Source organism: Melospiza georgiana, chromosome 4, assembly GCF_028018845.1.
Source record: "Melospiza georgiana isolate bMelGeo1 chromosome 4, bMelGeo1.pri, whole genome shotgun sequence".
Taxonomy (NCBI): domain Eukaryota; kingdom Metazoa; phylum Chordata; class Aves; order Passeriformes; family Passerellidae; genus Melospiza; species Melospiza georgiana.
In genome coordinates this window covers 38,381,829-38,405,210 of record NC_080433.1, presented here as the reverse complement: position 1 = coordinate 38,405,210, position 23,382 = coordinate 38,381,829, and the positions used below count along the sequence as shown (strand labels likewise).

The 23,382-nt window shown below is 36.3% G+C and overlaps 1 protein-coding gene across 1 annotated transcript; it reads right to left on the bottom strand.

Moving 5' to 3' along the window:
• Positions 1-264: 264 nt before the first annotated feature.
• On the bottom strand, positions 265-19,592 carry EPYC (epiphycan). Its single transcript, XM_058022890.1, has 7 exons — positions 19,522-19,592; positions 17,283-17,463; positions 6,692-6,845; positions 4,063-4,221; positions 3,689-3,891; positions 1,989-2,084; positions 265-735 (listed from the first exon to the last, which is right to left on the bottom strand). Exons 2-7 carry the CDS (start codon positions 17,448-17,450, stop codon positions 565-567), a joined length of 951 nt encoding a protein of 316 aa, XP_057878873.1. The 5' UTR covers positions 17,451-17,463; positions 19,522-19,592; the 3' UTR covers positions 265-564.
• Positions 19,593-23,382: the final 3,790 nt, after the last annotated feature.

Below are 23,382 nucleotides of genomic sequence, written 5' to 3'. Positions count from 1 at the left end.
CTGCGGCACTCCAAGAAGCCTAAGTTAACAGGATTTACCAACAATCTCAAAAGCATTACAAAGATAAATTATTGCTGCAAAAATATAGATAGATTATGGAAGGGTTATCTGAAGGAAAGATTCTGTTTTCTGAAGAAAACATGTTTTTTGGAATATTGCTAATACTTTTCCAAAATAAAGGGATCTTTAATGAAAGAAGTAGAAAATTAGATGTGTCTCTGAGAGAATAATATTTAATTAAAATAAAACCCAGTAAATAATCAATTGTGTACACAATTTTATTTTTGTTTACCATATAATAGTTAGACTTTAATATGTAAAAGTATTTAAATTTAGAATTCATACATTGGATCTGAACAATTCAGCAAAAAATGTTGTAATTGCATTGTTTTTGTAGTAAAGTATTTTTCTTGATATTGCTAAATAACTTGCAGTTGGGTAGATAATGGATTTTTCTTTTAGCATTTCATAATCTTCTCAGCATCTCAGTAATAAATTCCAATATTAACAGAAATATTTCCCAAATAAATGATGTTTGTAAAAATTCATCTAGGTTGATGTAGCTTAGATGAGGTTACCAACTGGCAAGCGGGGTAGACACATGTAAGCATAAGGTGTTTTGCTCAGGTTGATGGGATTGCCATCCAGCCTGATGTCTTCAAGAGCCCTACGCACATAAGTAAAATCTCTCCTTTTGCAGAAAGTATCTTCATGCATCTCTTGAATGTTGTTGTTCTAAAAGAAAACAAGCAAACAGCAAAGAAACTATCAGAATATTTACCTGAAAGTAATTTTTTATTCTGAAACACCTTTTATGGATGTGTTTTCAGTGTGTAGAGAGATACTTGCTTGAACTCAAGGGCCCAGATTGTGGCAGCAAGTCATCAACAGAGAAATCTCCCAAGCAGGGGAAAATTTCTTGGCCAGTGCAAAACTTCAGAACTAAGTAACTCAAACCTTGTAGCAGAGACAGGCTTTGAAGGAGGAGCCTGGTAGAATTATAGAGCATTTTCATTTCCAGATTATAGTGAAGAGCCATATTAAGACAAATTTGATCCACAATAGGCCAGTCCAAAAATCACAGAAACATAATTATCATCCTGACATCTTAATATGCCTTAACCTGCAAAGGTACAACTCTGTAATTTGACCTGTGACAATTTCTTTCCCCCCGCCCCTCTCTCATTAGTTTAATTCACACCTGTATATGTACTGGCAAAATTGAATGCATTTGGTTTTATTCCTTTGATTTAAATTGCTCTTACATGCCTTATATTCACTGAGCTTCCATTCTTGAAGCGAACCATTCTCAACCATGAATTGCTGGAATGCAGCATTGTCAGGAAACTGGGACTAAAAAGCTCATTACCTAAAAGGAGGGCTGAAAATTGTTCTCTTCTCCATTCCTTTGCTAGTGAAAAATTGGTGTGGACAAAGTCCTGCTCACTAAGTTTTTTCTGTAGCACATAGCACTGAATATTTAATTTACAGGCACAAATAGGTGAAAAGGAAGTCAGCTAGCAGGCAGAGAGTTTTGATAAATTTACTTACTGAAAGATCAAGGTTAAATGATGTGAGGCACATTACATTGCTTACTGAAAGGTTTTATCTGTATGATGTAATTAGTAAAAACATCTAATAAACAAAACTGTAAATTGATACAAGATGAGATAAAGGGAAAGAAGCAGAGCTGGAAAAGGTTAAAAGGAAGTATTCAGAAAGAAACTCTTAGGTCATAGTAACTCTAGAATTTGATTTTTGAAAAATATTTTATTAAAAATTCTGAAAATTAGGGCTTAGCAGAGCTAAATTTTACTTCTCTAAAAGACTTGCAATCACTAGTTAATTTTATGTTTCCCATAGCTTGTTTAGTCAAGGAAGAACACTTTTTGTTAAAAAGAAGAAACACTACAAGACAAATATTTGCCCTTCTGAGTTGTGCATGTGCTTTGAGCATGATATAAAGAGCCATTTCTTTTGTAGCCTACCTGAAGATGAAGAGCTTGGAGGCTTTCAGGGAGCGGCAAGGGAATGTGATCCAAGTTATTGTCAGTGATATAAAGATGCTGCAGTGCATCCAGATTCTAGAGGAATATGGAAGAAAACGGGGGAAATGAGAGATATATTTGAAAATCTCTGCCAAGTAAGTTTGAAATCTATCACTGCAATGAACATCACCAGATAGCAGAACATTTTGTTTCAGCATGGTATGGTGAAAAGACAGAAATTCAAAGACAGTAATGGACTCTGATTTGCATAGGCTGAGAATGTTGCTGATAAGGGATAGGTGTTCAGATTAAAATGAAGGGGAAAATGTTTTTCAAAAATCTACAGAATTATTAAAGATATAATTTTAATGATGATGTTGTTACCTTTCTTTTGTGACAAGACTACTCAATTTTGCAGAAGTGTATTGTTTTGAAGCAAATTATAATTGTATAAGAAATGGTGGAGTTAAAAATGCATTTCTCATTCTTTTCAAAAGGTAAATAATTTTCTCCCTTGACTTGTTGTAGGAATGAGTGCTGAGAAATCTGGCAGACACCATAGAGGTTGCTCACAGTGGTCTTTGAAAGGCCTCAGGGATCAGAAGTGCCTGAGGACTGGAGGTAAGCCTGTGTCACCCCTATCTACCCCTAAAAAGAGCAAGGTGGATCTAGGGAACAACCATTCAGTCAGCTTCACCTCCATCCCTAGAAAGGTTATGGAGTGCCTCATTCCAGAATCCATCTTGATCCCCAGGGATGATAAGAAGGTGATCAGGAATAGCCAGCATGGATTCACTAAAGGTAAATCATGCTTGACCAACCTGATTGCTTTCTAAAATGAAACTACTAGAATGGATCAGGGGAAAACACTGAATATTTTCTACCTGACTTCAGCAAGGCTTTCAACACTTTGTCTCCTACTATATATACTCTTAGCAAACTCAGGAAGTGTGGACTGGAAGAGTAGAGAGTGAGGTGGATTGAGAACTGAGTGAATGGCAGATCCCAGAAGGACATAATAATCAATGGCACAGTCCAGTGGGAGGTCTGCCACTAATGCTGTCCCTCAAGGTTCAGTGCTGGGCCCAGTATTGTTTAACATGTTAATCAATGACTTGGGTGGAGGGACAGATGCCTCCTCAGCAAGTTCACTGATGACACAAAGCTGGGAGCAGTGGCTGATACCTCAGAAGGATGTTCAGCTCTCCAGAAGGACTCAAATAGGCTGGAAATAGGATGAGAAGAACCATCTGAAATTCAGCAAAGGCAAATGCAGTGTCCTGCACCTGGTAAATAATAACCTGCAGTACAGACTGGGGGGCGATCTGCTGGAAAGCAGCTCTACAGAGAAGGACCTGGGGGTCCTGGTGGACCACAAGCTGTCCATGAGCCACCAGTGCCCTTATGGCCAAGAAGGCAAATGGAGACCTGGGGTACATTAGGAAGAGCATTCCAGCAGGGCAAGGGAGGTGATCCTGCCCCTCTGCTCAGCCCTGGTGAGGGACGTCTGGGTTGCTGTGTCCACTTCTGGGCTCCTCAGGACAAGAAAGAAACACGGAGCTCCTTGAGTGGGTCCATTTGAGGGCTACAAAGATGATTGGAAGACTGGAGCATCTCTCTTATGAAGAATAGGCTGCACTTCACTCTCCACCTCCTCTGGAGAGAGGAAGAAAATATTTTCCCATCACACCCAAACTTACTTTAAATGCCTCATTTGGTATCCCTCTGCGACCAAGCCTGTTCTTACTAACATCAATGAATGTTAAGGTAGATGGTAACTCAGGCAGTTGCCTTATCCTATTGTCACGGAGCACCAGCTCCTGAAGTTGGGGCAATCTTCGGAAGGCATCTTTGTGGATATCTGATATGAAGTTTGCAGTCAAATCAATCCTCTTCAAATGGTCTGGCAGAGAAAGAGGATACAACAGATTTATAAGAATGTATTTCCTGAAATTTAAAGAAAACCCTGCCCATATCATTCTTTATACATCTTTCAGTGAAAGACTTCAAAGTTTAAAGATTTCTGTGTGCTTTGGCAACCTTATAAAAATTTCAATAATGCTTCTATCCATACTTAAGTTTGCAAAGTCATTTCTGCTAATCTTCTTGATTCTGTTATAGCGTGAGTAGAAATAGGTGGTTTTCTTAGGCAATGGTGGAATGGCATGAAGCTCACGATCATCACAGTAGACTGTGGTCCCTAGGCATGTACACAAAAGGCAAGTGGGAAGACCTGTCAAGGAATTTAAAAGAAAACACTTTGTTAGAAAGGACATGGATAAAAGTCATACATAAATTATTACAATGAAATGCTCACGTAAGCACCTAATCATCAGTCTTTGTCTATGGTAAAGTTTGCTTCCCATTCTGCTTTGATTAGGCAATCATATAATTGCAACACTAAAGTGATTAAATTATTTTTAAAATTAATTTATTTTTTGCCCTGTGCCTAGAAGAGCAATTAACCTGTTCTAATAAATTGTTTCTCAGACTATAATAGACTATTTGGTGACAGTAACCAGCCGGAAGTTGATTTCCCCTTAAGCTAGCAGGTGTATACTTCTGTCTAGATGGAGGAATAATAGCTGATGAATGATCTTTTCTACCTAATCTGTCTCTCTGACACTCTCTTTCTCTCCTCCCCCTCCCTTTTTATATTTCTTTCTACCTCTCTCTCTCCCCCCCTTACATTTACTAATATATAAAATTCGTCCTATTGACTGTGGCATATGGTCTCATTTACACCTTTATTCAGGCAGAGGCATCCCTCTAACAATTTTAATAACTGGATTGCAACACTTGTGACACTGACTTTTTGATACATCTTTTTTGAGTATATTATGAGTATACATTATGAGTATAAGTCAGCATATCTGTTTATCAACTTTTAATCCCATAGAAATACTTTTCTGTTTCATGTTTTCCTCCTCCTTGTAGCAGATGGGGTGGTTTGCTCTTGTTATTTATAGAATAGTAGGATAATGCAGGAATATGAAAATGTTTTCCTTGCAGATTAGTTTCTTCTCCAGGTCAGATGTGGCTACATGAGAGATGCGCCTTCTTAATCTGCCCCAATTACCTGTAGATTATTGAGGTGTCTTTTAAGGCAAGATTAAAGAATCAATAGGCAGAGTACTCTTTTATTTTTGTGTAATAATCGCTACTTGGACATCCAGGAATACAATTTCCCTAGAGATAAGGATCTTTTCATGCTTTCCCTAGCTTTCTCCACAGGACAGATTAAATTGGCTGCAGAGAGTAGGTCTGATACAGGGAAAAAAATATTCACACCTTGGACTATTCTGGCAAATCTGGGCCTAAATGAATATTGAGTTAATGATGGCTGACATTTTTTCATAATATTGCAACATAGTACCATAGTATGGGTAAAGGGTTTCACCCTGTCCTATTTTTGATCTTGGAGGAGTGGTATTTTTCACCTATGTCTGGTGGACACTGGATAAAAAACAGAGGTAGGGGAAGAATACAAAAAGATATCAAGAAAAAATGAGTTTGGCTTAATGTTACTGAGCCTTGTAGTCTTTTATTCAGCACCAGGTCAATAGCAGCAACATCTGACAGGAAAATATGTTGCTAAAATAAAAACAAAAGAGAGATATGATTTGATACATTACTGTGTTGAGCATTTCTTTAGTTGATGCACTACTTGATTTGCATTCAGTACTCAAAAATGTTGACAGACACAGAATTCATCATATAGAATTTTTAGAATATTTATAGGATATAATGTAAAATCTTCTAATTTTCAAATTTGAAAAAAGAAAAGTATGGGCCTTTTTTTTTTTTTTTTCTAGACTCTCCTTGGAAGTTCTCATTTCATTTTTGTTTGTTTTGACAGTGTATATTTTTGCCTGGTCGAGCTCACTTGTAGTATGTACCAAAATAAGACTATGAATTATTAATTTCACTGAATACACAATTTTGGAAGCAGGAACTCTGGGTTTTATATTTGGGGTTGTTTTTTTTTAAATTTCATTTTTCTTCTATGTAACACAGCTGTAGTGTTGGGTATAGTAGAAAGTAGGATTTTCCTGTTACTGTATGTTGATCACCATAAAACACAAAGATCCCTCACAGAAATTGATAACTCTAGTCGACTTTACCTACTATAATTTAGAGGAGCAGTGCAAAATTTGTGTGGGAGAGGGACAGATTGCGTTTTGCAATTTTAATTCCCCTGCAAGATTTATAAAGTTTTTATTTCACTATTGATAGTCAGAAGAACTGAAAAATGTCTCCACTAAAAAGTTCTAAGTAGCTCCCTTTCCTTAAGTTTTTCAGTTTATAACTTTCATGGTCAAAAATTCTTCAACAATTTAATTGTACTTTGTATTAACACATTTATAAAAAACATGCAGCAAATCACCATAAATAAAGACAGTTGATAATGATACTGAAATTTAAGACAGAATGACAAGTACTGGTAGCATTTCCAACCATCAGCAAATTTTCAAGTTGTAAATGTTCTGGAACAAGTGGCACAGTTGTTTTCATAGTGAAGTAGCATGGAGACCTTTTAGAGACTAGGCACCTATCTGACTTTGGAGGAGGATTCAAGATAGATTCTTTCGTCAGTAAGAGACATGCAGAAACTATGTACTTCATTTTCAGTAAAAAAGAAAATAAAATGGGCTTGCTCAAAATCAACACTATACACAAAAACATTTCTCTTTCCTACTAACCATCTTGAGTCTGGGGTCCAAGAACCCCTGACCCCTGCGCTGAAGATCCATCAATTAATTTTGGTGTAGATGCTTCATCCTCAGTTTCTTCTGTCAATGGTGCAGAAGAATAACTCTCTTGAATTGCAGACAGTAGTTTTGTCCCAATATCTGTCTAGGAAAAATTAAAAGGAATTGTTACTGTTTACTTCCCTTGGAAGCTGTTGGTCTTGCAGTTATTCATATTCTTCCACTAGAGGTCACAAATTTTCTGAGATTTAGTGCTGGAGCTGCATTTTATCCAGAGCTATAATGAATTCTGATAATTTATAAACAATTCATGAAAATCCAACATATTTGTTCACTTTTTGTCTGTGCTTTGGGTTTTTTACTGTATGCACACATGCATATACTTCATTACTAAGAATATATACTAGAAAAATTATTTTTCCATATTTATTTAAAGATAAATTAGATTTGTGATAAAAATTGATAAACTGTATGTAAAAAATGAAAATTTGCTATGAAACATCAAAAAGATGCGAGTCATTTGCCATAAAATTGTAAATTGTACCATCATAGATCGAAATCCAATACAGGTGTGCAGGCTCTGCTTAGAACACTAACATGATTTAAAAATATTACTTAATAATTCTGAACATGATTTAAAAATATTACTAAATAATTCTGAATTTCAACTTCACATAACTTTCTAATATGTTAAAGACTCTGGTTAACTTCATGCATTAGTAGTTTGTATTATGTAGTATGAAAAAATTGATATGTGGGATAAAACCTTGGTTTTAAAACACTTATAAAGTTTGGAAGATCCTTGCATAGAACTAGAAAACCTCTTATTTTGTCCTTCAATCAACATAACTAATCAAAGCATTTAATTCTGTCATTTTAACTCTACTTCTAAAAATGCATTCTGTTGATTTTCTTATATGACAATTCAGGATAAAAATTAAGATATAGCAATTTTCTTGTTTCACATCACCTCTCATAAAAAGAGTATTGCAGACTTGTCAGGCTTGTTGCAGAGGGGGTCTATGTTATCAAAGAGGGAGAGTTGTTTTCTGTAATCACCTAGACAGCTGTGTTATCTTTGCAAGTTACCTTCCCAGTGTATCTTCATTTCCCCATGTGTAATAATATTGTTCAGCTGAGGCAGAGCCCCTTTTGAAAGTGCACTCTATTCTTTAAATCTAAAACAATTAATTAGTACATTATAGGGTTTTGCACATCAGAGGTGCTGTTAAAAATGTAGGTAATTTTGGAGACCCTGGGGGGCATCCCCTAGTTTAAGGGTTCAGAAGAATCTTCCCCAAAAAAGCTGTTAAGACCCCATTGGCTCCTACCCCTGTTTCTATGTCCCTGAGCCACTCCCTCCCTACTCCCTGATTTGCCCTCATCTTTGTACTGCCAGAGACCAGGTTCACCCTCTGCCCCTGGGATAGAGAGAAACCTGGACCCTCCCTGTGTGTGCCTGGGACCTGAACATCTTACCAGGTGGCTGAATAAAGCATCTGTGGATACCATGCAAAGACCCTTTTTGCTTCCTTGCCCTGGACTTTATTAGCAGTAATTCAGGCTGCAATAGGTAATGTATTTAACCCTGCAGGTGCTGCACCCCTGTGCTGCATTTAGCACTCCTTATCTTTTTCTAAGACACAGCCAAATACAGAAATTTTGTTACAGTATCATTATTCGAAGTGCAAAGGCACCAAAGCCCAAAATTCTGCTTCAGTTTTCATCCACTGCAGCTTTCTAGCACAACACCACCACAAAACCACTGAGTCCCGAGTCTTTAACCTGACGAAGCATCTCCTTTTTTGACATCATCCCACAGCTACTGCTTTCTTTGCTGTCTTCATGAAGAACCAGTTGTTGAAATCCATCACAGTAGTGCTCATAAATTATAATTGTAAAACACAGGTAAAAACTAATTGACTGGCCAAATAGTTAGAATTTTTAAAATTTGGTTTTGTATGTAGACTATAGAAGTTAAAGGAACTAAAACACCTAACATCTGGATTCCAAGCACAGGCAAATCTTTGCTGTATTTGATCCCTACTTGAATCTCTTTCTATGTGTATATATATTTAATGTGTAACCAGCAGCTCAGGGGATGTGATTCTGCCCTTCTACTCTGTACTTGTGGGACCCCACCTGCCGTACTGGATCCAGCACTGGAGTCTCCAGCACAAGGAGGACATGGGCTTGTGTGGAGCAAGTCCAGAGGAGAGCCAAGAAGATGAAGACAGACTGAGAGAGTTGAGGTTGTCCAGCCCAGAGAAAAGTAGCTTTTCAGTGCCTAAAGGGGACCTACAAGAAAGCTGGAGAGAGACCTTTTAGAAGGACATGTAGTGATAGGACAAGGGGGAATGGCTTGAAGCTGAAACTTTTATATATTATTAAATTCTTTACTGTGAGGGTGGTGAGGCACTGGAAACGGTTGCTCAGAGGAGTTATGGAGTCCCTTGCTCAAAGCAAGGTTGGATGGGGCTTTGAGCAACCTGGGATAGTTCAAAGTGTCCCTGTCCATGGCAGGGGGGTTGGAAGTTGAAGATCTTGGCCCCTTTCAACACAAACAATTCTATGACTCTATGAACTGTGAAAATTTCATTAAAAAAAAAACAAACCTTTACATCTCATAATAGACTGTCTTGCAGCATAGATATATATAATTACAGGCAGTATTAAGCAATATGATCCTGGATTGCCTTACAACATCTAAATAACTACCTAAAATCTATATTTTTGGACATAAATAATTTCATTTGGGTTATATAATGGCAATAGGTTCAAATATTTTACATCAATTAGTTTCACTGAAGACAGAGAACATGAAAGCAATAAAAAACCAGTAAGCACTCTGAACCACACAGGCTCAGATTTTGACTAAGAATATTTTAGGTTTTCTATATATTCTTTTTTTGTATTCTACTAAGCCACAGATGCTATTACTAATTAGAGTTTATGGATAAAAATGCCCCAAACAGTTGCAAATTTCACAAAATGCAAGGTAATCAAATGATCAAGATGACCTTCAGCTGAACTGAGTAATTTGAGTTGATGTAAGTAAGAGTAAGGATGTACCTTGTCCTTCTGTGCAGACAAATACACAATGTTACCATCTGCAGCACTGACAGTAGACAGCTTAACCAGGAATGGACTTGGGGACAAATCAAAAGAAGATTTTGGGAACAAAGGAAATGGGACAGATGTTCTCTGAATGGAGGAAGCCTAGAGGGAGATACATTCCAGACTTTTATTGACCCAGGTTAGTGCTGCACTAAAGTTCTTGCACATGCTGTCTACTTCTTCAGCAGATTTGTGGAAATCAGATAAGAATCCCTCTTCTGAACTTCGGAATTAAATCCAGAGATTTAAGATCTGTAAATGTCTTTATATACAACTTTTCTTCTACTGAAAGTAATATTCTGTAGAAGAGTATTTTCAAGATAGACTTTTTAAATAGGCTTCAGACCAAAGATAATTTTCCTTTCACTCGTTATGGGGTTTGGGTCATCTACACTGACTGCCACCTCTCTGCATATTTGGGACATGCTTTATGGAACTTACTATCTTGGGATTTGTTATTTACTTTATGCTTTCTGAGGGTTCTTAGTTGATTAATCACTGCAGTTGTTGGGTAGCAAAGTGGAGGTGTTAACCTCTAGTACTTCCATGTCTACACTATTATCTCTTTCTTACTATAGGATGTTACCTAGATTTGAAGATACACAGTTGAAAGTCTCCCAGCAGTTCCCTGCAAATGCACTATGTCTGGGGTTTAGGGAAACTGCTCCAAATAGTTAGCTTTATCTGTCCAGTGTTCTGCAGTTGTGAGTGTCATAAGAAAATAAAAATTATTGATGTTAACTTAATGATGTTGCAATTTTTATACTTGCAACAGAGTAGGAGTTCATTGATATATGTGTTTTACATACCAGACCCAGAGCATGAGCAGCATTTTCTTGCTGTACATAACTTGGACTTGAACCAGTGACCTAAAGGTAAAAGTCTGTTTCCCATTATTGGTCATATGATCCATGCAGCTTTGTATTTTTTACAAGTTTGATAAATCATGCGAGATTTTAACAAGACAAAGATGTTTCTTGGACTGTATGCTGTACAGAATAATCCCTCATTTTCCAGATGTTTGTTTATTTTTGGCAACTGGACTTAATTAAAAAAAAAAAATGAAACATAAATGATTGTATATCACTTAATGTCATTATTTTCCATAGGGTTTTTTGGAGGGAGGTGGGAGCCTGTAGTTGGGCAGGGAGTGGACTTGTATTTCATCTGGTACTTTAAGAAATATTCTTTGTGAAAAATCACAAAGCAGGAAGAACATTGTAGAGAAATACAATAAAGTGTGTTTCTCCTTGTCAATATCTACAAGTCTTCAAATAATAATCTGCCTTCCAAGACAGTTTTTATGCACATCATAAGAAAAAACTGAAGGGGCATCACATCACTTATCATTAGCCATCTATGTGGTTAATAGTTACCCTACTCTGTCTTTGGCATCAATCAAAAGATTTAGAGAATATCAGTGCAGATTAGTCCCAGAGCATGGCAAATGACAGTGATACCTTTCCTAAGATTGCATGGAGTACCTACTTTTTTTACTATCCTATATTTATCCAGTGTGACTCCAATTTCCAATGAAAGATCTTAGTGAGCCTGGCCAATTCAGAGGCCCATTCAGACCAGGAAGTTACAAAAGTCAAGAATGCAGAAATCAGAACATATCAGTAAGTGATAAAATGCAATTGGTAAAATCCAACCTGCTATTTGCCATCCATAGGCTGGGCATTTAGTTATATTAGCATCACTTCACAGTCAGTGTGAATGAGACAAAACTGAAAAGCAGCTCCAGACATTGGCTAGAGAAATTCCTTTTAGGGTGGGCTCTTTAGATGTCTATATCTCACCACTGACAGTAAAAAGGTGAGACAAACAAAAGGCTAGGAGAGGCTCAGGAGTTTATTTTATGTGTCTTTTTTATGTGTCTATTTTATGTCTACATATTTTAGGATCAAAGCTGATGTATTACATGTGATAAGTTTAAATCCACAGAAGAATTCTGAAATGTGTTGTGTTTCAGTGTTTCTTTTACTGCAAAATATAGATTTAATACACAAATAAAAATGCAAAACTTAAAAATAGGCATTTTAACCTTGAAGGGACAGTTGTTCCACACACTGACCCATCAAAAGGAACTGGTTTCTCCCATAGCTGTTTTGAAACTACCAAAGGCTTACAAGAAAATGTCTAATTATGGTAGAAGTTATTCATAGAATCACAGAATGGTTTGGGTTGGATGGACCATCAAAATCATCTATTTCCAACCCCCTTGCCGCAGGCAGGGAGGTTTGCTTTCCCATCCAAAAGTGACCTAAACTTGTTCTTGAAATTTGCATTGAAAGACTTCTTTTCTCCTATTGTTCTAAAAAAGAAATGGAATTGTTAGTCACTGCAGACAAGTGAATAACAAGATCAGTAGTTGAAACCTTTCTGAAAAACTAGAAAAATTCCAATTTGGGGATAAAGCTTCAAATAAGTTCAATTTTCTGATCAGCTATATGGCCATCTGACTTGTACATTACTTGTACCAATTAATAGGGTTTTTTTTTTAAATTTACATGGTATTATGAAAAGTCATTGTATATCCACTTTGAAGTCTCCTATTTAATCAGATACCAACCACAAAGACAGGAGCAGCAGTGTAAGCCTCTGTCAACCCTGCAGAATGGCAAGAGTGAGTTCTTGCTCAAGCATGGCTCCTCTTCACGTGTGTTATGCCAACAGGAGAGATGGTTTGTGTATGCACACAGACATGAGCAAATGTGTGTGTGGAACTCAAGTTCTGAACTATGTACAGGCACCAAAATGCCCTATTATTAGTTGATTCAAATTCAACAAGCTATCAAGTAATGCTAATCGGAATGCATCAAATATTAGACTTTCACTGCATTTCTTTCTGAATATTTTGTGGATCATATTTTACAGCTCACATATTTTGTGTAAACAGACCCAGACCAACCTGTATTTAACTGTTTTACTTTTCTGCTCCTTCAGTGCTAGGCAAACCATTCTTAATTAAGTGCTCCTTTGCTTTTCAGCCTCACTGATAGCCTATCTTAGCAATGAAAATATTTTTCTTATGCTCCTGTATTTTTGCTTCTTATTTTTCTTAGTTTTTCCTACCTAAAGAAAAATTGACTGGTTATATTTAATAGATGCTGTAATAAAATAATAATAATGCATTTTATTAGGCATTAGTAGCTGATGTACATAAGACTCTCTCTCCACAATTTGTTTCTCTCACACATTTTCCAAACAAAGTTTTAGTTTCAAAGAGGGAAAAAGTAAGAAGCTCACACAATAATTCCTTTGAGAGTCTGGTTGATTCTATTAATTTTAAAGGAGGAAATCTCGCTTTGTATATGCTTTCAGAGCAGTTAGGAGAGATAGTTTTGACTGCGGCCTCTGGACTCTATCATTATATAAATATTAATTCAAAATACTAATGAACTGTAAAGAAAAGGGGAGATACATCAGCTCATGTTTATACTGTTACTGTCTGTTTCAGAAGATAAATCCAACACAAAGCTTGTATACTTCCAGTGACATTTCTTTGCTGTAGCTTTCTCCTTGAGGACCTTCTTTCCTTGATAATAGGCTTTTCTTTTACTCAACCTTTTTTTAGCCATTATCTGTGAAAAAGTTGATACTGCTATCTTAATGTCTCTATGCACATTTTATTTCTGAGTGATATATTACTTTAAGGTTTTCCAGTATTAATTTCCCTTTGGATGCAAAGCATTAGCTAGGTCTTCTGTGTCTCACTAACCTGGGATCTTGGAAACCATAGATTTTATAATCTGTAATGTCACCTAACACATGACAATCCATAGCTTTGATTGAGGATTCAATACAATATTCGCAAGTAATTCACAGGTACAACTACTTTCCCCATGCAAATATTTGCATTTAAAAAAGTATTCCATGTATACATTACTAACTTTTCCCAGCCTTAAGATTATTCCAGAATCTATGACAAAAATAGACTTCAAGTGAAGAACATCAAGGCCCATTATCTAGAAATGTTTTCAGAAAAATGTTTCCAATCCAATGAAGTGGGTGTGTATATACACACATACACTCTACGCAAGAAACCATACTTCCAGAGTATGAGAATTAGCAAAGTCATGAACTTGGACTCAGTCACCTTACTTAACTTTATTAAGATTATAAATTCTCATACTAAGCCTGAAACACATGTCCAGGGTTCATCAAAAGTTATTTGAGGAAGATAGGTGTATGGGGTGGAATGAACTTTCCCCATGGCATTCGTCAGTGCTGTGCTTTGTGTTTTCGGCTGAAAGGTGTTGATAATGCACCAGTGCTCAGTGACTGATGAGCAGGGCTGGCACAGCACCAAGGCTGTCTCTCCAACATTCCTCTCTCACCAGTAGGGCAGGGGTGGTCAAGATCTCAGGAGGGGATGGAAACAGGACAGCTGATCCAAGCTGAGCAAAGCAATATTCAATATGGTATCTGGTCAGCAATAAGAGCTGAGAGAAAGGAAGCAGTGAGGGTAGGGGGTGGGCTTTATTTTTCAGGTGTTTGTAATCAGGAGCACCTGCTACACGTACTCAAGTCCTACTTCCTGGAAGTGTTTGGCCGTCACCTGCTGACGGGAAGTAGAGGATAAATCTTTTGTTTCCCTTTGCTTCTGCATGCAAACTACATTTTTCTTCATTAAACAGCATATATGTCAACTCCCAAGTTTTTAACTTTACTTTCTTTCCCTGTCTGTCTGAGAAGGGAGAGTGAGAAAGCATTTTGATGGTCACCTTGGTAGCCAGCTGAGATCAACCCACCTCAACAGATATCCAAAGAGAATGATTCATACTTGTCTTGGAGCATGGTATGGGGATGCCAAGCCTAATTTTTAAGAGAGAATGAGTGGAAAGAATCTCTTTCTAATTTTCTTCAGGTCTTTCCACACTTTGGTGATTACACATTGAATGTGTGATTACAGTACCTAATGGTCTGGAAAAGGACATGTTGACGCAGGTGCTTTAGCTTAACTCCTTGAGGTGCACAGGTTAATTTTTACTTCAATTCACATTGAAATTATCAGGAGTAGCATCTGAATGCATCTGAGGTACTAGAATTTGTCAGTTTCCTGGATCTTCTGCTAATCAGTTGGCTACACAACCTTACTAAAGTTTGCAATTTTGCCAATGAGTCTAAAAATGGATTAAACAGAATGGCTTCTATCTGCACATAACTGAATTTTCAAATCTTAAATTGAAGACAGCAACAACAGAAAATGCTATTTGAGTTTCTTCTCCGCTGCTTCAATAGCCTGAATATATGATTCAGAACTCTAAATGGAAATTCAAGTCTTAAAGAGTTACTGCACACAGGCTAGATCTGTTGAAGGCCTGCTGGTTGTCTGGGTCTATGTGGTATTGCTCATCATGCAAACTATGCATAATAAAAACTAACCTGTGACCTTGAATAAATATTTTACACATAGATCCACTTGTGTTGTTCACATCATTATGATAACAAGATTTTAAGCGGTAAAGTCATAACCACAATCAAGAAATCAAACATATTCTGCTTAAAACTTGGGTGACATCAGTAATATCAGTGATTAAAATATAACTTGCAAGACTGACATGCCCTATCAAATAGGACACTGACATGTCTATAAAATTTGCTTGATTTCTACAGCACTGACCACTCATATCTCCTGGGATATGGGGAACTATGAATGCTTAGGATTCTCTTGGGTGGTACACGGTGTTGGGAATGTAAGCAAAAAAAAAAAAAAAATTTGGCTAAACATCTATGAAAAAAAGGCTCTCACAGTGAGGTTCATCCATATGTAAAACAAAACTCTGTTCAACTGCTGTGTTGGATGAACTTTACCGGATGAATTTTAAAAAGGCTGTCTGAAGAGTTCAGTAATGGAAGATAATCCTGCTCTGGAAGAGAAGCTTACCAGTTTACCCTGACTCTGCCTATTCCATGCCTTTTAAAAAAAAGCAATCCATGTTGGGATCTCATATCTTTTCATGTTGGGTGCAACATTAGTCATCCTGAATTTCCTTTTGGCTGGAAAAGAAAAAGAACAGCAAAGCCTTGCTTTATCCTTCACTCAGAAACTTGGAAAGGGCCACCCTATGCTTTGGTGCTATAGGACCTTGCAGAGAGAGCACAGCACAGGAGAATCCCACCTACCATTAAATGCATTACTAAGAAATCTGTTGTTTGAATGAGAAAAACTCAGTGATGAGGCACATTCAAAATAACTTCTCCCATTTCTGGGAAGGAAGTAATTTCTGTAGGAATGATAAAGGTTTCATTTCTAAGAGCAAAGAGAGTCAGAAAGTGCGGTTTATTAATCAATGTGAAAGACAGCACAGTGACTTTATCAGGAAAGTGAGCTCAAACAAAATCAAGTAGAGCACAAGAGTGGCACAAGGGAAACAGGCCAAAGGCAAGGTAAATTCCTTGCAGCAATGTTATTCTCAATTCCTCTTAGATTGAAAATTTATTTCCTAAAAATTATAAGGTTCCAATCTTAGTGCTAACTTTATCTCTTCAGTTCTCCTGTTTTGGAATGTAGTTATTCTTAAATTGTCTCTGTCTTTTGATTTCAAAGCTTTTTTCCAATTTCTATTTCACATTGATGAAAGAAGAGCTCCTGTCCCTCCTGCTGTAATCATGAATCTTTCAAAGGATTGTATTTTCATGAATTATGCATATTGTTATGTGAATAAGCACTAAAACATTATGTATAAAAATAAAAATACCATGCTATTTAAATGTTATTTTTTTTACTTCACTTCTATCACACACAATCCTGAATCACAGAGTGCTTATATTACCTTCAGGGAAGTTGTGCCAATGTCTAATCAGCAGGGTGAGAAAAAAAAAAATTAACGTAGCCTTTTAGTAATTGTAAAGAAATAGAGGATTGTAGAAGAGGAAGGAAACTTTTAAGTCAAGAAGTGGAGTCCCTTGCTTCTACAGGCAACATACCTTACCATCTCATACTGTATCAGAATTTCAACAGGTTTTTTTCAGTAATTTATTTTACTTTCCTGCGTTTAAATTCAAATTCTTTTCCTTTCTTTTTTCTTCCTTCTGCCACTTTTTTAGCAAGAGAAAACATTAGCATTTATAGCCCGACACACTTGTAGTGAACATAAACCTAAGGAAACAGCATTTTACAACCTCATTTAATTGGAAATGCTGGAAATCGTGTCTCAACTGCCTCCATGCATCGCCCAGACAGTTAAATTACAATGATGATCTCTAACAGAATTTGTGGAATTGCATGGAAACCTGAGGAAAGCATGATACCTTTCACCCACTCTTAAAGATTAACACAAAAAAACCCCAGAACAATTAGAATATATTTTGGCTGTGTTTGTAGGTTAGGGAAGAAGTGAATAGAAACCATATGAGTATATTTGTCAGATAAGTATTTTCATGGCAAAGAAAAACTGATCAGTAACTACTGCATTTCTGCACTTTGAAAAGACAGAATAAATTAAGTTCTAATTACCTCTACTTGGTCAGACTGCTTGTTTTCATCATAGGCAAAAGGATGAGGCAGCTCTCCAAGTGGTATGTCATAGAACTCAGAATCATAAATTATGGTATCACTGATAGGGGCAGCTACAACAGACTCAAAGATAAAAAATCCCAGAAAAACATTTACAAAAGTCTGCATTTTGTTTTCTTTTCTGAAAGAGAAGAAATTGGACAGATGATAGGTACTCTGGTGTTGAGTACCATGTCACAAATACAGTACTTATATATAAACCCCACAATATTTCTGATGAATAATTAACATTTATTTATGGTGACTCAGTAGTTTAATCTGGTTTTCTTCATGAAGAGTCTCTAGCTGAGAATCCTTCATACTGGTCTGGCCATATTCTTATTCATATAATTTAGAAAAGACCTATGGAATTTTATTGGTGTAAAAATAAACATCTGAATGATATTTTTACCCTTTCATCTAACTTCACCTATTTTCATTGCAATTAGATATGAACTTTTGAGAAACTAGAGAAAAGGTGAATTATTGTATTACTTGTCTCTATCACAATAAATAATCTTTTGGAATGTATAACAATGTAATATTATATCTCCCTTCATAAAAAAACACTAAACAGAATCAAACAAACAAACAAAACCACCAACCTGTTAGAAAAGACTCATGGATGGGTCATTTCTGGATAAGCATAATCAAAACACTTTTCACCTGTTTTGTCAGAACATAATTTTACTTGGTGTGGCACATCTGGACCATACTTTTGCAAAGGTGTTGGGAGCAAAATAAAAAATAATATGTTGCCCCAAGGACAGTAACACCAGTACTCTGAATTCCTTTGTTATTCAATCAAAACCATTTTTGAAGTAGTGAGAAATTGTGATGTGGTGTATTCACCTGTTCTTCTTGGAAAATAGAATTGTAAAACTGAATTATCACGTATTTAAAGTTCTATAAAATTGAATTATCACCTATTTAAAGTTCCAGAATTCAGTAAAATGGTACAAAATTCATGTTAGGCTAGAGAAGTAGTGTTTATGCATTCCCTTTTCCTTGTAAATGATGCATTCACTATTATCATATAAGATGCCTGATACAAGGCTCTATTCACCATTCTTTACTTACATCTTTGTTTATCTACAGCTCACATTAATTTCACCGAAAGCACAGTGATAATGAGCAATGCATAAGTCTAATAAACTGTATTCCTTATGCGATGCCGTGATACGCAGTCTCAAATATTTAATTTCAAAATTGTAGCTACTTCTAATAAAGTACAAGAACTACATGAGATGTCTTTTTTTAATGTATGTACTGGGCAACAAGCTGAATTTTAGCTTCATGAAAAGTGGTCTTTATAAAGTTAGTTTAGGCATGAGGATATGAAATTCCTCTGGGGATGGTCAGTAACACAAGGCGTTCATTTTTCTCTCATTTTCTTTATTCGGAAAGCTGCTGCTGGAAGAAGCCTGAGTCACTGGGTCTTCTCTTTGAGAAAGCTTAGATTAATTTTACCTTTCAGTATTAGCTTCCAATATTACTAAAGGTATTCGGCTTTATCAAAAAAATTAAAGTAAAATAAAATAAAAATGCAATCAATCTCTTAAATAAGTGAGTATGCTAGAATTAGCGGGTTTTTTTGGTCTTTGTTTTCTGCTGCTTATTTTTGGCAGAATTGGTTTTGGTCTTGCTTTTCTTTTTTATGTCATTTATCTCAGATGATTCAGCTATAAAGTGTGTTATCTATCAACCCAAAATGTAGTACTAACATATACGGTGTAATTTTTCCTCTGAATAAACAATTCTTAAATAAAAAATTGCTCGCTATGCATAATTGTTTGCATACCACAACTCCTAAAATAAAAGATTTTTAAAGAGTATAAGGCTTGATAAGTATTAAATTTTGCATATATACAAACCCAGCAAATATCTGTGGGAAAAAAAAGTTTACCTATGGCTATAGTATCCGCACTAATTTGCAGGGTTTGCATGTCTCTATTTCCCTTTCATGTAATATATTGGAATGCACTGTAGAAATATTGGCATCTGCAGTAGCTGTAAGATCAAATATTTTGATGAAGATTATGTACACCTCTCACAGGAAGGAACTAAGACATATCCAGGGAAAAATAAATAGTCTCCACAATCTGCGAGCTTTGAATCAGTATTAAGCATGATAAAATAAAACAAATACTAGTATTTCCAGCGATAAAAATTCAACTAAGAGAGAAGTGCCAAAACTTACCTTTAGCTTCTACTGTCTCAAATAGGATGGAGCTACTCAGAATGCAGAGCCAGTGCTATTAGACCCTGACCAATGGCAGTGGCATTCTGCAGCTGTGGGAGGTAGTACAGCTTCTACCCTCAGCTGAAGACCTCAGCCCAGGGAGTTTCTCAGACTTCAAACACCTTTAATATATGATTTTGCTGAACTGAATTTTTGGAAGGTCAAACAAAGATTTGTTGTAAGGAAATGCATTTATTTCACATACCAGTTTTTTTACCCCTTCCCCTCAAATTTCTTGGTGCTCCTACAAATATAGCAATAAGTTGTGTTCTGGAAACAACTTCTTTTGTATTACCTGATAACCTACAAATAAAATTTGTCCAAAATCAAGTCTTCAGCAAATTGAGTTATATATTAATATTTTCTCTATATGTAACATCTCTATTTTGTGGCTTATTATATGTGATAATATTTAACAAATTTCCATCTACTGCAGGTATTTTCTGGTATGTATTCAGAGGTACTTTCCCCCCACCTCCTTTACTTTTCTGTAAGTACTTATGGAGCAATGCTCATAAAATATACTACTTCAAGTGTTTTCCTTCCAAGAGGAAATGCCACTTTCTTAATTGATATAAATCCCTATCATGGGCTGCACATAATGGGCATATACTCCAGTATAATGTGCTCTCTTACACCAGGAAAAATGTTTTACTATATTAGCATGTCAAGCTGTGTCTCTTCTTAATTGATTGTGCTTTCTCTATTATCAGTTCCTACTTAATTCTTTACTTTGGTATTATCAGTATTTGTACAACATCCACATATTCCTCTGAATATTTTCATAATTTTTCCAACTCTTCAATGAAATATACCTTCTACTACTGTCAACATCCAATATTAGCACCAGAACCTCTCCTGTATCCCTGGAGGGATGTAGGATTCATGTATAAGGCTCCAATGTGCTAAGGAAAATTTATTTCCTTTGCTTTATGTAACTTCCACAGCGATTTTTATTTTTTTTCCATTAAGGCCATCCTAGCAGACAAAATTTGCATGATCCACTGACAGGACATCAAGAATTTTAAGCCACGTGCCTTGTGGCAAGAATCCAAGATGTTTGGCCAATAGGTCAAAGGGTAGAAGAGCAATAGCTCTGTTAGCAGATAGTAGAGGTTAGGGTGTTGTGGGACAAAATAGCTCAAGGTATCATGTGCTATTTTGGCAATTGAGTCAAGTCTGCAGTGGCTTTTAGAATATGACCAGTCTTGGATAACAGACTTCTTTCTTAGGAAGGTTTAGCATGAATAACTATGAATTTAGCATAGTTTCTATGAAAATAGAGGTCTTGAATCATTAAATCAGGTATATTTAATTTCTTTTTCACTGTCTTTCCCATTGCAAAAACATCTTCTTCCATGAAGAATGAGGGCAGTAAGTAGAGTGAAAACACCACACTATTGTGTCCTGCTGCTCTTCTCTTTCTTCAGATCAGTAGCCTCAGTTTACTCCTTAATTTAGTGTTCTAGTTGCTTGCAATACATACCTGTGTCTGCTCCTTCCTGACAACAAAGCAAACATCTGTGCCTGCTGTAGCAAAAATTCGTCATTCACCTTCTTAGTGCTACTGATAATTTTTATGCTGCTCCATTTGCAAGTAGTTAACATTATTTCATTTTTCAGTGTAGTATTTTCTGCTGTGCTTGGTAATTTAAGATTTGTTCCGCTAAATCCTCACTTCCGATGCGTCTCTTTCATTTACAAAACATATTCTCTCTAGGCAGGTCCAATAGTCATTGCTTTCACTTGTGCAAAAGATCCCAATGTTTTATTTTTTGTTGAAGGAAAATTCTTATCTGTAAAAAGTTATTAATATAATTATTAATGTTTATCTTCATTCTTACACAACTAAGTAGATTTAGGCATACTGAGACCCAGGGCCTGAAACCTTTGTATCTGTTAAGTTTTCTTTTTTGGTTTTATAATACCAATGAAGTTCAAACCACTTTGTGTCTGGATCTTAACTTTGATTTTAATGGTATACTGTACTCTTGTCAGAATACAATATGCTTTGCTGGCCTTGTTTTCCAGAAACACTAAGCAAGTAAAATTAATTGAAAATGTTAACTTACAAATATTGGATTTCTGTTTTTGTTGGAGCTAGGGAAACTTATCTGAAAAAGAGTATATTTTATATAAAGAATTTTACAAGCTTATGAGAATGATAGTTTGCTAAGCACACAAATAAGAAAACAGTTTTGTTTGTTTTGGTTTATGCTTTAAAGAACAAGAATGTGGAGATTGAGTTCTGTATCTGTAGGGGACATGCCTTAGTTGATGCCAAAATTAATGTTTGGCAATTTGTTTGAGCTTGGATGACAGAAGTCCTGACGCTAGCAATTCTAGTCCAGCTAGAAAGCCAAGAGACCCAACAAAAAAAAAGATAAAAGAAAAAAAAGACTACTTAGAGGTCTTGTGGCATCACTGAGCAAAAACCCAAGCTTTTTATAAAGCTCACAGTAAATTTGCACATGAGTTAGAAACTGATTCAGATCATTGCTTGCATTTTCTGAGTCCTGTTATCACAGAAGATAATGAAATTCTCGAGACTTGGGAGTGAGCTTTTCATGTCCTCTAATTAGTCCCTTCACTGACGTTTGGGTTTTTTCCAGATCCTCTGACCTTGTACAGTCTAAGTTACTGTCTTGTGAACTTCCTCGGTTGTCTTTAAATCTTGCTCTTTGACTTAGTTGGGCTTGATTAAAAACTCACTGAAGTTAATAGAGAGTTCCATCCCATTCAGTGGTTTTTGGGGCACTGCTTAAACTGGAAGCATACCCAGCTGTGACCATTGCCTAACACATTCCTAGGAAGAATGTATTCCCACTGCATAATTTCTGGCAGTAGGAAATGAATTGATTTATTCCCCTGCTTTTTTGAGAGGCCTTTGTTTCCATTTCAGTTCTCCTAGTTCTTGGAGGTGCAATGACTCCTAAGGGTGTTCTTGAACTCAGTGCCAAAGCCTCAGGGTCGTCCTATTCTTGTTTTTCCAAAGCTTTGATTATAAAGCACTGAGCCTTTGATTCACACTGTCAACATTCACTCGTTATAATTTTTTCTTTGCTTTCTTTTCTTTCAGTCCTCAGAGATTCATCCCCAGGAACTTATCATAAGAAAAAATGTGTGGAAAAAATGTTATCTTTGCCATAAAATGAAAAATCCTGTCTGAATCTTAGAAGGAGCTTGGGTATTATTGTAGCAAATTTCCCTCTTGTCAGCTTCTTGGCCTGCCAGTCTGAACAGAAGCAGAGGTCTTCAATCTACAGTGTCAGCTCTGGAAAAATTTAGTACTGATTTTTAACAAAAGGAGAAAGGTATGTCTAGCATTTAAAAGAGTGACAGGAGAATCCCAAAGTAACTTATTCATTTTGTTGTTTCACCTTGGCACCTGGCTAAAAGATTCTCCTGGTCCGAGGCTATAGTGTAAGAGTAATAAAGCAAACTAAGCTAACATGTTGATGTATTCTCATCTAGACCAATAGTAACAAAATAAAAGATCACCTTCTCCTGGGCCAGGGACCAGTCCTGCATAAGGGGGGAGATAATACATGAGCGTTCCTGTAATGGTGACAGTAAGTTCAACTGCTGGGTTATGCAGTCTCTTAAAACATTACATTCAGTTTCCTCCAAATTTTTCATATTCTGTGACCAGAAAAGCATCTGTCAGACAAACAAAATTGGGTCACTCGTATTGTGTGACAGAAACAATTGTGTTTGGGTCAGAAGTGGGAGGTCCATGAATATTCATTTCTCAACCTATGCTATGACTCATGAGCTTGCTAATGTTAGTATGAGGAAGCAAATGAATGTTAGTTTTCT

What these genes read in the sequence shown, in the direction of transcription:
- EPYC (XM_058022890.1), bottom strand. Translation starts at nt 17,450, where the DNA reads ATGCAGACTTTTGTAAATGTTTTTCTGGGATTTTTTATCTTTGAGTCT. An exon ending in TACCAAATGAGGCATTTAAA is followed by an intron (nt 2,085 to 3,688) that starts GTAAGTTTGGGT and finishes ATATTCCTCTAG; the next exon opens with AATCTGGATGCACTGCAGCA. An exon ending in TCCAAGCTCTTCATCTTCAG is followed by an intron (nt 736 to 1,988) that starts GTAGGCTACAAA and finishes GTTTTCTTTTAG; the next exon opens with AACAACAACATTCAAGAGAT.